At 40.0% G+C, this 13,677-nt stretch overlaps 1 protein-coding gene across 7 annotated transcripts in view; it reads left to right on the plus strand.

The window, feature by feature from the left end:
* Positions 1-13,677, plus strand: part of wdr35 (WD repeat domain 35) — a 107,335-nt gene that overhangs the window by 46,215 nt on the left and 47,443 nt on the right. For all 7 annotated transcript variants that reach the window (XM_080192238.1, XM_080192239.1, XM_080192242.1 and 4 more), the window contains 3 exons: positions 1,882-2,092; positions 3,109-3,189; positions 13,120-13,256. In XM_080192238.1, the coding sequence (XP_080048364.1) occupies positions 1,882-2,092; positions 3,109-3,189; positions 13,120-13,256 (429 nt within the window). The remainder of the gene's footprint in view (positions 1-1,881; positions 2,093-3,108; positions 3,190-13,119; positions 13,257-13,677) is intronic.

Raw genomic sequence — 13,677 nt, forward strand, 5'->3', positions numbered from 1 at the left:
TTATACCCAATGTTTTGATGGCTGATTGTTGAGTTGAAACATTGGGCCAGATTTTTGCCAATACAGAGGTTGGTTGCTCAAATTGGGAAATTTCCTGATCTGACAGACTTACCTCAGCAGAAAGCAGATTAGTGATAGCCGCAGGGGTAGTTGAGTTCCAAGGCTGGCTTGTTAAAAGGTCCCCCTTCGATTCTCTGGAGTTTTGACCCAGTTGTTGCATTGTGCTTTTTAGTCTCATTGGCCTTTATCCCTCAAACCCCTTCAAGCCACCCCTCTACCCCTCTCGCAGGTACTTCCTGTGTCACCTTGACTGCTTGATGCCAAGTTAGTGCCAACTCATGCCCACTTTATAATCATCATGTCAACTTTTGCCAACCTGCCCACCAGCCTTGGCTCTTACACCCTCAATTACAACTCACCCAGTATCCATCTTGGGCAGACCTCAGGAACCATCTTGAGATGAAATAATCTAAAGTTCTAAAAATGTAAATCAGTCTCCATTATAGTAAAAAAGGATTCCTGTTAATGAAAGCCAATTTAACCCTTTAAAATTTTCTCAAGTGGTTAATGTCCAAGAAAAAAATTCTACTTGGAAATCCATATCAAAATCAGCTAATCCTTTAATAGTGTCTTTGAGCTGTCAGTTAAATTGAACTTTGAAACCTCAACCCCATGCTGAGATAATTCTAGCTTTTGGAAATTGGCCAAAAATTCAGAAAGAGTCCTTGAGGAAATGTAAGCAAATAGCTTTTGTAACTGCTAGTGTTTTAACTTCTCTCAGAAACTGGCAGCTTTTTTTTAACACTGAGCATTTTAAAAGCTTCACATCATGACAATTATGCAGACCTATCTAGCCTTCATGAGCCTTTATATCAACTCAATAGATTCATGACTCCCACTTTGATAGTCAAATCCCTTGTGTCAGCTAGCATGTGATCCCTTTGAACTTGGCTCTTAATCTTAGGATTGAGTTTCCCTCATGTGATTCACGTCACACCAATGCCCCTATTGGCAGAAATGGGATTTGTTGGAAATGGGAATGGAAGTTCTGTAGTGGGCCCTACCCACTATTTTGGAAGCTCTACAGAGTCATGAAGCCTCTGCAAAAATCAGGCCTGTTAATTCTGCATGGTATTTTCCATGTTGGCTCAGCCATAAAAAGCAGCATGTGGTTCGCCAGCTGCATTGCTGGTTTTTCTTACCATATTTTAAACGTTTCGAAAGAAAATGTGGAAGCCTGGATCATTAGAAGCATTTAAAGCGAAGGTGGATAAATATTGGATATGTTAAGAATAGAGGGCTATGGGGAATTGGCAGAGAAAAGGAGTTGAAGCCAGCATAGATCAGCCATGATTGTATTGAATGGCAGAGCAGGCTCGAAGGGCATGATGGCCTACTCCTGCTTCAATCTCTTGTGTCCTTGTGTTCTGCTTCATGTTTGTGAGAAGCAGTTGTAAACCTCACCAATGTGATGTAAGATCAGTAACAGAGAATTCCAAAGTTGTGGGCGGGGTGATATGGTGGAGAAACCCATTAATTAAGGGCAGGAACTTTGATATGTCACTGGTGAGTGCCAGGGGAAAATCGGAAAATGAGATCTCAGCGAGATTCTTGCTTCCAAGTCTTGAGATTTTTATGCCTGAATGGAGGTAGGTGCATATTTGCAGTCTCAATTAATAATTTCCATAGATGTTGCACAAGCTGCTGAGCATTTCCGGCACCACATGCTTTTATTTCAGATGAACTGCATCTGCAGAATTTTCTTTTGCACGCACAATATCTGTAAGTCGAATCATTTAAGACATTTACGCTAAGTAGTATAGAAAAATTGAACTATATTGAGTAGAAGCACTAACAATGTAACTTCTTTGATTTGTCTAGCCGCCTTGCCATCATTGACATTGCAGGTGTTCTGACATTCTTTGACCTTGAGTCCAGAACAACGGACGGTACGGGTCAGCAAGTGGTGGGAGAACAGCTGAAATTTGAACGTAAAGATGTTTGGGATATGAAGTGGGCAAATGATAATCCAGATTTATTTGCCATGATGGAGAAGACAAGAATGTATGTTTTTAGAAACTTGGATCCTGAGGTGAGATTTGAATATTTCCTGAATTAAAGCTAACATGGTATTTCAGGAAACAAAAGCAAAAATGTTGGAAACCTTTATCAGGTAGGGCAACATCTATGGAAACAACAGAAAATTATTGGTTTGCAAACTTCCAAGAGCTGTTCATGAGCCTGCATTAAATTTTGAGACAATATAGATGGCAATGATATATCTGTCAGAGTAGCGATGGATAGAAAATTGAAGTGGTGGGTGATATGGAGCTTGGAGTCACATTGGTGGAGGGAACAAAAATAACAGTTGCCCAATAAAGGAGGTACATTGGGAAGCAGCATATTTGGAAGGATACAAATTGCTGTTTTACCTGCAAACAATATTTTGAGTCCTGATCAGTAGTACGAGTATACGTACTTCCTTCACTTACGTGGGAAGTGACCAAGGGAAAAGAGGTCAGGTGGTAGGTGAGGTGAAAGAATGAATTAGGGTATTACAATTTTAGCTTGTTTAACGTTGACCCTGATTTTTAACCTAGAATTGAATCAGGCAGTAACCTGTTTGCCGGATAAATCCTCTTCTGCCATCTTCTAATAGTCTTGCTTGCTACATGTACTGGCTATTGAGGCTCCTGTTACTACTCCTCTTGTTCCACCTCTGTCAAATTAAACTGTAATAATGGCACTCAGCACCCATAAAACTGCAGGAACTTCATAAGGGTTTGGTGAGGCAAAACATTCTAATAAAGACATAATCTGCTGCCAGCAAGGGTAGGTTAAAGTCACAACTGACATTTTGAGACAGGTTTATTTGGAAAGTCTGACGTATGTTTTAGTTTTATAATATTTACCATCGTGGTGCTTTTAAGCTATAAATTTTCATTGATATATTTGGGAACAGAATGTATTTTGGAGTTCATGCTTCTATTCATTTGTAATGGAGAAAATGCTGAATGCCGCGTAGTAAGTTATACTTTGAAACCAATTTTGTGCTACAGTAGTTTTTTTGGTACTTACAATGCTGGAATTTTCTCTTAATTTTTATAGGAACCAATTCAAACATCTGGGTATATATGCAATTTTGAAAATTTGGAAATCAAGTCTGTACTTTTGGATGAAATTTTGAAGGTAATTTTTAATACAATGTTTATCTTGTATAAGAAATAAATCATGGAAGGTTATTTGTCCAGTTAATGTTGGTAAAGACCATTAATCATGTGCATTTTAATGTTGTTTTTGCTTTCATAATTGATATTCTTAATATTTGTCCATAAAGGATCTTTGTCGTACTCCGTAGCTCATCTATGTTACTGATCCAGCTATATCTAAATGCTTAGCCCCAGTGGTTCAGATATAGCTGGAGTGTTACCACACTCACTCACAACCCCATTGGGGGTGTGAGTGAGTGCGGTGACACTTCTAACACTTCAGCAACCAGAACTTGGTGGGTATGTTGGTGCCAGTGACAGGGAGGGAAGGAAAGAGTTGGCGTTCGGAACTGTGGCTTGGTTGTTGGATGTGGGCCAATTGTCAGTTGCAGTGGTGAGAAGAAGGCATAATTGGCAGAATGCAGGCCAAAGACTTACTTGATGGACTGGGGGGTTTTCTCCTCCACATCCATAAAGACATACTTTAAAAAATATTAATCTGCTGGAGACAGAAGTTCTTGCCTCTTACTTTGCTACTTTTGCTTTCTGTCTAAAGAGGTGTTACATTAGTAACTTTACAATTTGTTTGCACCTTTCCAGAATTTAGGGAATTTTGGAATGTCACAACTAATGCATCTATTATCTCTGTAGCTACTACTTTAAAGACTCTAGAAAACAAGCCATTAGATCCTGGGGACGCATCAGTATTTAGTTTTCCCAGTACCTTTTCTCTCAAGTGATTATTTTAAGTTCCATTCTCCTTTTTACTTCTTGATTCTTGAGTATTCTTGGTATGTTTTTGTTTTCTATAATGCTTTCACCTTTTCCATGCTTCCCATTATTAATTCCCCATTTGCACCCTCTAAGATTTCTCTATTCCTTTTTAAATATTTGTAGAAACTCATATTATCTCTTAATTTCTTCCTTTTTTTTAATGATTCTTTGCTGATTTCTAAAATCTATCCAATCTACTGACCCATTATGAATCTTCACAGTATTGTGTGCTTTTCTTTCAATTTGAAACTATTCTTCCTTAATTAACCAGGGATGGTGCAATCTTCTCAGAGTCTTTCTTTCTCAAAGGAAGATAACTTTGCTTAGAGTTGTGGAACATCTCCCAAAATATCTGCCACTGTTTCTCTCCTGTCCTATCTTTTCATCTATTTTCTTAGTTTGTTTTAGCAGTATAAAGAAAATCAATTGAGGTAGCAAGTTTGACGTACATGGATTTCAGAAGGTTTTTGACAGAGTCGCACATGTCAGATTTGTTAAAAAAATTAAAAGCGCTTGGGATCCAAGAGAAAGTTGGAGGTTAGATCCAAAACTGGCTCAGTAATAGAAAGTAATAGGTAATGATTGATAGATGTTTGTGTGACTGGAAAGTGTTTTCCACTGGGGTTTTTAAAGGCTCAGTTTGAGTCCCTGCCTCTTTGTGATATATATCAATGATTTCAATTTAATTGTGAGGAACATCTTCTAAACTCTAACGAGTACAAGCCTAATTTATTCAGCCTCTCCTCATAGCTCAACCCCCTCAACTCCGGCATCAGCCTAGTAAACCTCCTCTGCACTCCCTCCAAGGCCAAAATATCCTTGCGTAAGTACGGCGCCCAAAACTGCACACAGTACTCCAGCTGCGGCCTCACCAATGCCCTATACAGCCGCAGCAAGACCTCCCTACTTTTACATTCAATCCCCCTCGCTATGAAGGCCAGCATCCCATTTGCCTTCCTGACCACCTGCACCTGCAAGCTGGGTTTTTGCGACTCATGCACAAGGACCCCGAGGTCCCTCTGCACCGTCGCCTGCTGCAGTTTTTCGCCATGTAAGTAATAATCCTTCCTACCATTATTCCTACCAAAGTGGACCACCTTGCACTTGCCAACATTAAATTCCATTTGCCAGTTCCTGGCCCATTCGCCCAGCCTATCTAGATCCTTCTGCAGACTCTCCACACCCTCCGCACAATTTGCTGTTCCACCAATCTTGGTGTCATCAGCAAATTTCGACACCATACACTCGGTTCCCTCCTCCAGATCATCTATATAAATGGTAAATAGCTGAGGCCCCAGCACCGACCCCGGGGCACTCCACTAGTCACCAACCGCCAATCCGAATAGCACCCATTGACCCCCACTCTCTGCCTCCTATTTGACAACCAATCCTCTATCCACGCTAACACCCTACCCCCAACTCCATGTCCCCTGACCTTCTGCAATAACCTCTTGTGAGGTACCTTGTCAAACGCCTCCTGAAAATCCAGAAAGACCACATCCACCGGCTCTCCTCTATCCACCGCCCTAGACACATCCTCATAGAACTCCAGTAAATTTGTCAGACACGACTTCCCTTTAACGAAACCGTGCTGCGTCTGCTCTATCAAGCAATTCCCCTCAAGATGCCTCGCTATTTCCTCCTTGATGACGGATTCTAACATTTTACCTACAACAGACGTTAAACTAACCGGCCTATAATTCCCTGCCTTTTGCCTGGCACCCTTCTTAAACAACGGCGTAACATTAGCCGTTTTCCAATCTTCCGGCACTTCCCCAGAATCCAGCGACGTCTGGAAAATAACTGCCAAGGCATCCACTATCACCTCCGCCATTTCTTTCAGAACCCTCGGATGCATTCCATCTGGTCCTGGCGACTTGTCCACAATCAGCCTCTCCAGTCTGTCGAGCACTGCCTCTCTAGTAACAGTAATGTCATTAAGACCCTCCAGTCCTACCACCTTTCCATCGCTAACACCCGGCAAATTATTCACGTCCTCCTCCGTGAAGACCGAAACAAGAAAGTTATTCAAGACCTCAGCCATATCCCCATCCCCTACCACTAAGTCCCCCTTCTCATCCTCTAAGGGACCAACGTTCACCCTAGCCAGCCTCTTTTTATATATTTATAAAAACTCTTGCTATCCTTTTTTATATTAAGCGCTAGCCCAGCTTCATAGTTTCTCCTACCCTTCTTTATCAACTTCTTTGTCAATCTTTGTTGACATTTAAACCTCTCCCAATCCTCTTCTCGCCCACTACTCTTAGCCACTCTAAACACCTCCGCTTTTAATTTAAGTTTCCTTCACCTCCTTCGTTATCCACGGCTTATTACCTCTCCTCCTATGGTCCTTTTTGACCATCGGAATAAATTTCTGCTGAGCACCAAGAAAGATCTCCTTAAAGATCCTCCACTGCTCCTCAGCAGACCTACCTTCCAATGCGCTCCCCCAGTCCACATTCGCCAATTCTTGTCTCATCCTACCGTACTCCCCTCTGTTCAAACAAAGGACGCGTGTCCGGGAACCCACTTTCTCCTCCTTCGTCTGCACCAGAAACTCCACCATACAATGATCGCTCTCCCCAAGAGGATCCTTCACCGCAAGGTCCCTAATTCTACCCGCCTCATTACATAACACCAGGTCCAAGATAGCTCGCTCCCTCGTCGGCTCCAACACACACTGTTCCAGGAAACTAGCCCGGCAGCATTCCAAGAACTCCTCCTCGAGCCCACCGCGTCCAACATGGGTCGACCAATCTATATGTAGATTGAAATCCCCCATAACTACAGCCGTCCCATTCTTAGGCTTGTACTCGTTAGAGTTTAGAAGAATGAGGGGAGATCTCATTGAGATGTATAAGATGATGAATGGGATGGATAGGTTAGAGGTGGAGAGACTCTTCCCGCTCAGAAAGGATAGTAGGATAGGGGGCACAGCCTCAAGATAAAGGGGGGGCGGTTTAGAACGGAGTTGAGGAGGAACTTCTTCACTCAAAGGGTGGTGAATCTCTGGAATTCTCTGCCCGTTGAAGTGGTGGAGGCTACCTCGCTAAATATTTTTAAGACGCGGGTTGATGGGCTTTTGATAAGAGAGGGGATTAAGGGTTATGGGGAGAGGGTGGGAATGTGGAACTGAGCCACGACAGATCAGCCATGATCTTATTGAATGGCGGGGCAGGCTCGAAGGGCTAGATGGCCTACTCCTGCTTCTATTTCTTATGTTCTTATGAATCTGCAGATGATACAAAAATTGGATGTGATTAAGGGTGGAGAAGAAAGCTGAAGACTGCAGAAAGATATCTGTTGACTCGTCAGGAAGATAGCATTGTGGCAATTGGAAACGTGAGGCAATGCAATTGGAGAACACAAACTGGATGAACTAAATAAACACAATGAATGGTTGAATTCTGGAAACTGTAAAGTAACAGAGGGATCTTGGAATGTATGTCCAGTGATCTCTGATGATATCAGGATAGTTAAGGTGGTCAGAAGGACATATGATGTATTTTCTTTTCTTGGCCAAAGCTTAAGAATATCAGAGCAGGTTATGCCTGGACTGTATAGAACACTAGTCAGACCACAACTAGAGTATTGTGTACAGTTCTGCTCACTAGAAAGATGTGATCTCACTAGAGATGGTATAGAGAAAATTTATGAGGATGTTGCCAAGAATGGAGAATTTTGGCTGTGAGGAAAGATTGGATAAGCTAGAGTTGTTTTCTTCAGAACAGAGGAGGCTGAGGGAAGATTTGATTGATGTGTATAAAATTATAAGATACTTGGATAGAGTGAATAGAAAGGGCTTGTTTCTGTTAGCAAAAAGTACAGAGCACAGATTTAAAAGAACAGGTAGAAAATGAGAGTTGAATCGTAATTTGTTTTCATCCTTAAGGTAGTTAGATTGTGGAGCTCATTGCCTAAAAGGAACCTTCATTTTATTTTAAAAAATGCTTGGTTACGCATTTGAGGTGCTAAAATTGACTTGATGAAATTCTATAATTTGCGACAGGGTCACAGAACCAAGAGGTGGAAGATGCAATTAGCCTGTATATTTATTTTTGTTTGACATAGAAATGGTGGATGTGTTGTAAAACTGGGCACCATGCCATGTGCATCACTCCTGACACCTGCTCACCTCCGCTCCTATCATCATTTTACCAGCAGCAGGGAAGGCATTGGGTGGCTGATCTACTCAGGGCCAACTGGGGCCGTTAAATGCCCAATTAATGGGTAATTAATGGTCATATCTGGGTACCTTCTCCCACTATTGCTGGAATTTCACCCAGATGGGATGACATCAAATAAACAGCTCATTAGATTTCACTGCTTGGGCTGATAGTTAACCAAGGGGGTTGGATGTAGTTCTGCCAATTGGAGACCCACCCATATTCCATTTCACTTCTTTCTGCCCTGTGCACCCTGCTTTCAACCCCACTCATTTCTCCCCTCTCCAGGGCCCGCCAGGCTAGCCTCAGTGATCCTTCTCTCCCTTTTCCTACCTTCTCTCCCTCTGAATTAACTTTGCATCTGCCTCAATTGATAGAACAATAGGACCGTAGAATCCCTGCAGTACAGAAGGAGGTCTATTGAATCTGCACCGACTCTCCGAAAGGGCACCTTCCCAGGCCCACCTCCTACCCTATCCTTGTAACTCCACGCATTTGCCATGGCTAATCCACCTAACCTACACATGTTGTTTGGGTCTGATTGCAGTCACTGCACTGACCACTGCTTGTAGTGAGACTGGAGAGCTGCCAGCCATTTGATTTTCCAACAGCTCTGAGGCAGGACTACTTCCATGATGGGAATGGACGGCCTGCCTCAAATCAGTTAATAGACTGACAGTTAATAAATGACTGTGTGACGAGCTGGCCAAGCGGCAATTGCTTCATCCCCCAACCTTGATGCCGAGTGGCTGTGAACTTTGCCCTACTGCTGTTTATATCTTTCTCAAGAACAACACTACACGAGATCTAGCATTAGACACTTAAATCTTATACAATTAAACCTCAACTTGTTACTGTTGTACATATAATATTTTCATCTCTAGTTCTGAATTGAGCTAAATTTGATATGATGAAATCCATCTTTTACTACTTAGTGATTTGAGCAGGCTCCACCTAGAGTACAGGGCAGCACACATGTTCCCCTGCTCGATATTGACTTTCTGAACACCTTATTGAGCATAAAAATAAATCCTTTTAATTAAGGCGAATAAGTGTTCTCTATCACTGTATTTAAATTTAAATAGAAGTCAGTAGCTTATTTCTGAGTGCTGATTTCTTCATCGGTTGAGGTATTTGTGCTTGGTTTACTACTTCTGGTCTGGAGTGAATCCAAATTACACTAAAAGGTTAAAGCAGTTGGAATTTAAGTCTCCAGTCCAACACCAGTCTGAACTGGTCAGACAACATTAGGGTGGCCTGATTCATAAACATTCAAGAGCAGTTCCTTGTCTGGATCGCTGGTGCCTGAATCACATAGGCACCATTATGACCCAACTTCTAAATGGAGTGATCAGTTTGGTGGTCAGGTCCTCTTGATATACACATGTGAATAGATATTAAACTGTAGGATGACTCATTAATTTCCAGACGGTGTTACATGATGGTGAGTTGAATCTGTATGCAGTTTGAGTAACTATTGGCATTCAAAGTACAATTCTAGAAACTGATATGGGTTCTATAATTTGCCGTCTGCTTGAAGCCACCGGCAATGTTTAGTTTAGTTTGGTTCTTAATCATTAATCTACCACACAATGTAAATAGAACTCATGATTAAGTCTGATATTTTCGAACACATCATCTAAAGAATTAGTTGAATGGATTTTGCATTGTTTTTCCCTTCCTTTGGTAAGAATCAATTTTGAAAGATAAACTGTTTCTCTACAATGAATTTTTACTTTTGGACCTGGTTGCAGTGGAGCAGGCTGGCACTGGGTCAGGAGCCCTAAAGTGTGTGGATGCGTTTTGCTGTGGCTTTTTGACTCAGCCATGACATTAGCACAGTGTTTCTGGGTTTACTGACCAACTAAAAGTGGGCGGACGTGATCTTAATCTGTACCTGACTATTCAATCTTATGTTTCACTGAAACTGAATCTTTATTATGAGAAAAGATGGTGACATTGTTATTAATGTATTAAATCCAACTTAGCCAACATTACCATAAATTAACCCTGTTAGCAATATAAGTAAAACTTCATTGTTTTTGTTTCACATCAGAATTTGTGTAAATATTATAGTTTAATTGTTTAGTTGCATCTTTCCCTAACTTTAGTGTAATAGCACGGTTCTAATGTGAAAAGTAAGAAACTCTATTATTTGATTATCATAAATATTATTCATATGACTGATATTTATGTATTTTAATAAATTCTACTTTTAAAAAATGCTAATTACTTGGAAACTTTGAAGGGCTCCTTGGCAGGGAGAATTGGAGATCTTTTGGTGAGGGTGGGTGAAGGGGAAAGAGTTGATCAGAGATCTGGCTGAGGCAAAAGGGTTTGGAGGCCTGGGAGGGAAGGTTGTGAAAAGGGTGGGGATTAGTGGGGAGCACCCGATCATGGAGGCTCTTCAGGCACACACCTAGATCCTGGAGATACATGTATTTACCTCCCAAGTCCACCAAGTTCTCCATGGATGAGGCTGCCTGGTTTCCTGTTGTTTAGGAAACAGAACGTATGAGAGTTAAAGTTGAAATTCTGAATTACGATAGGGTTCATAATCTCATTATCATATTTAAAGTTCCTGTCTATTTCTTTGGAGTTGGTTTGTCACCCTTCCAATTCCCAGCCTCAGTTGCAGCTGGAAACAGGTGGGTTTGAGGTGGGTTTTGGTCAGGAAACAGTTTATTTATGGAGAAGTGGTGGTATAGTGCTATTGATACAGGACCAGTATTCTAGAGACCCAGGGTAACTTGGGACTCTGGTTAGAATCCCATCATGGAGAGGGTGAAATTTGAATTCAGTTTAAAAAAAAATCTGGAATTAAAAGTCTAATAATGATGTTGATTATCGTTTAAAAAGAAACCCCATCCAATATAATGTCCTTTAGGAAAGGAAATTTGCCATCCATACCTGGTCTGGCCTGTATGTGACTTCAGAACCATAGCAATGTGGTAAACTTTTAACTACTCTTTGTTCTTTGTACCTTCCAAAATGGCTGAGCAATCCATTCAATTCATGGACAATAAATTCTGGCCTAGCGAGTGATGACAACATCCCGTGAATGAATTTTAAAAAAAATCCCCACCTAAACCAAACTTTATCAGTTAAAATCTCCCAACTATCTATAGTCGAATCGACAATTATCTGACACTCAGGACAACATTAGAAAATTATTCTAATTGTAGTAAATTAATAATTTGATTAATTAAGTAATTAAGTTTTGAGGCCCTTGGGTTTAAAGGGACAGTGGCAATTAAAACTCATGGGATTGAAAAGATAGTAGCAGCATGGATATAAAATTGGCTAATGAATAGAAAACTTAGAGTAGTGGAATGAGTGGTTGTTTTTTGGATCAGAGAGAAGAATATAGTGGTGTTCACCATGGGTGAGGACTAAATGTTCTTTGTTATTTATTAATGACCGGGACTTGGGCATACAGTACATGATTTCAAATGATTCGAAACTCTCATACGTTGTAAATGTTGAGGAAGGTAGTAGCAGAGTTCTGAAAAACATAGACAAATTGCAAAATTGAGCAGAAATGTGACAGATGAAATTTAATACAGGGAATGTACTTTGTGATAGGAAAAATGAGCAGAGGCATAATGAACTAAATAGTATTAATTTAAAGGAGAAACTGGAACACTGAAACCTTGGGATATGTATACAAATCTTTGAAAATGGCAAGACAGGTGGAGAAGGCTGTTTAAGAAAGGTATAATGGATGCTTAGATATTATTGCTATCAATAAAACTAATATACATATCTTTAACATAATAAAATGTCCCAAGGTATTTTACAGAAGCATTTTAAACGAACTTTAACATGAGCTGTATAAGGAGATAGATACTAGGCAGATGACAAGAGCTCTTTGAGTGCAGTGCTGTTAGTTGTTAATGTTGCTCAGTACATGTGGTTTCCATTTATGTTTGGAGATATTCCCTACTGATCCATATAAATTAGTGTCGAGTGTCACATGTATTCTCCCTAGGTTACCTGAAATTGTAGGCTGATGTATGATATTCAAGGTTTATATAATCTTTCCTCAGTGTAAACTCCTGTTTACTCTCAATTTGTAGACAGGTATAACTGCTACTGGCTCAACAGAATTTGACTCCTGTATGCATGCTGTGATCAATTGAAATCTAATATGGGAAAAGAGTCTGAAACCAATATTAGACCTTGCTGGAAATGAACCTTGTGCTAGTTTCAAGCTTTTGACCATAACTGCAGATTCTCTTACTAATTTGGCATGTTTTTTTCCCGGTGCAGAATAAATATACACTTGTCGTACGTCATTTTGGACACATTGAGCTAGATCTTATCAAAAAATGGTAGTGTTAGTTTCTGTCCAGAGAAACCAATCAGTTTTCTCTCCAAATCTTATGACATACTTCCAAAAAAAATCAAGAGAGCATGTTTCATGTCATCATACAGGAGTGCGGGGCTTACACATGTCAGCGAGACCCAGCTGTGCAGAGATTGTGGTGTCATTTTTAAAGGCTGTCCCAGTCATAATCTGTATAAACTTAACTTTATAATAAATTGTTCCTGGATTGAGATTTGTTTTAGAGTGTAAAACTGTTTATAGCAAATAAGACAAATTACTCTTTTGTAAATTGCTTATATTGTACTTAGTTATTTTTCTGCATTATAAAGATTTATCAGGTTCATACATATGATAGTCAAGCAGTCTCCAAACCTTTGGTTTATTGTTGAGTCAGTAGTCCATGAGAGTTTAAGGGAAAGCACATTGGTCTGAACTTTCCACTGATAGGTTATCGAAGTTCAGAAATGTACTTTGTATTAAATATATTCCTTTCATTGGTGTCTCACTACATGGGTAAATTCTTTGCATTGTCTTAGTACTATTGTACTAGAATGTAAAATTAATGAAAAATATATGCTATTGATCATTTATCTTGTGGATTTACTTTAATAAAGATGATGCATATCAATCTTTCTTCTAGGAGCCAAGCCAGCCTAACAAAGACTATATAATTAATTTTGAAATTCGTTCTCTACGTGATAGTCGAAGTCTTATAGAGACTGTTGGGATTGAAGATGCCTGCATGTTCATTGAAGAAAACCCTCATCCTAGACTTTGGTAAGAAGTACACCTCATTAACAAATATTTTACTTCTGTTATTTTACTTTCACCTTGGATAATATTTTCCCAGCTTTCAGCTAGTTTCATATTCAAGCAGTCTTCATATGCAAATGAACTTTGTAGTCATCCCATGGAGGAGAGAATACTTGCTTGTGATGCTTCTCTATCCCTGCTATACATGAAGATTCATTCTCAGTTGGATTCGAGGTTTTTTTTCTATTGTCTTCCATGTCACAAAAACTTTGGATAACTTTATGAAGGTTTTTCTTGAGTAATTTTCTTTGCAATTCTTATCTGAACTGCAGAGCTCTTAAATAGAAAGTTCTGTCAAAATTCCATTGGGTTTCTCCAGATTTGTTTGGGAGCTTTAGTCTATGATTTTTTTCAGCTGGTTTTCATTGATTATATCTTGAGTTGC

The sequence above is a fragment of the Carcharhinus amblyrhynchos genome, chromosome 7 (assembly GCF_965287045.1).
Source record: "Carcharhinus amblyrhynchos chromosome 7, sCarAmb.v2.hapA, whole genome shotgun sequence".
NCBI classification, from domain to species: Eukaryota; Metazoa; Chordata; class Chondrichthyes; order Carcharhiniformes; family Carcharhinidae; genus Carcharhinus; species Carcharhinus amblyrhynchos.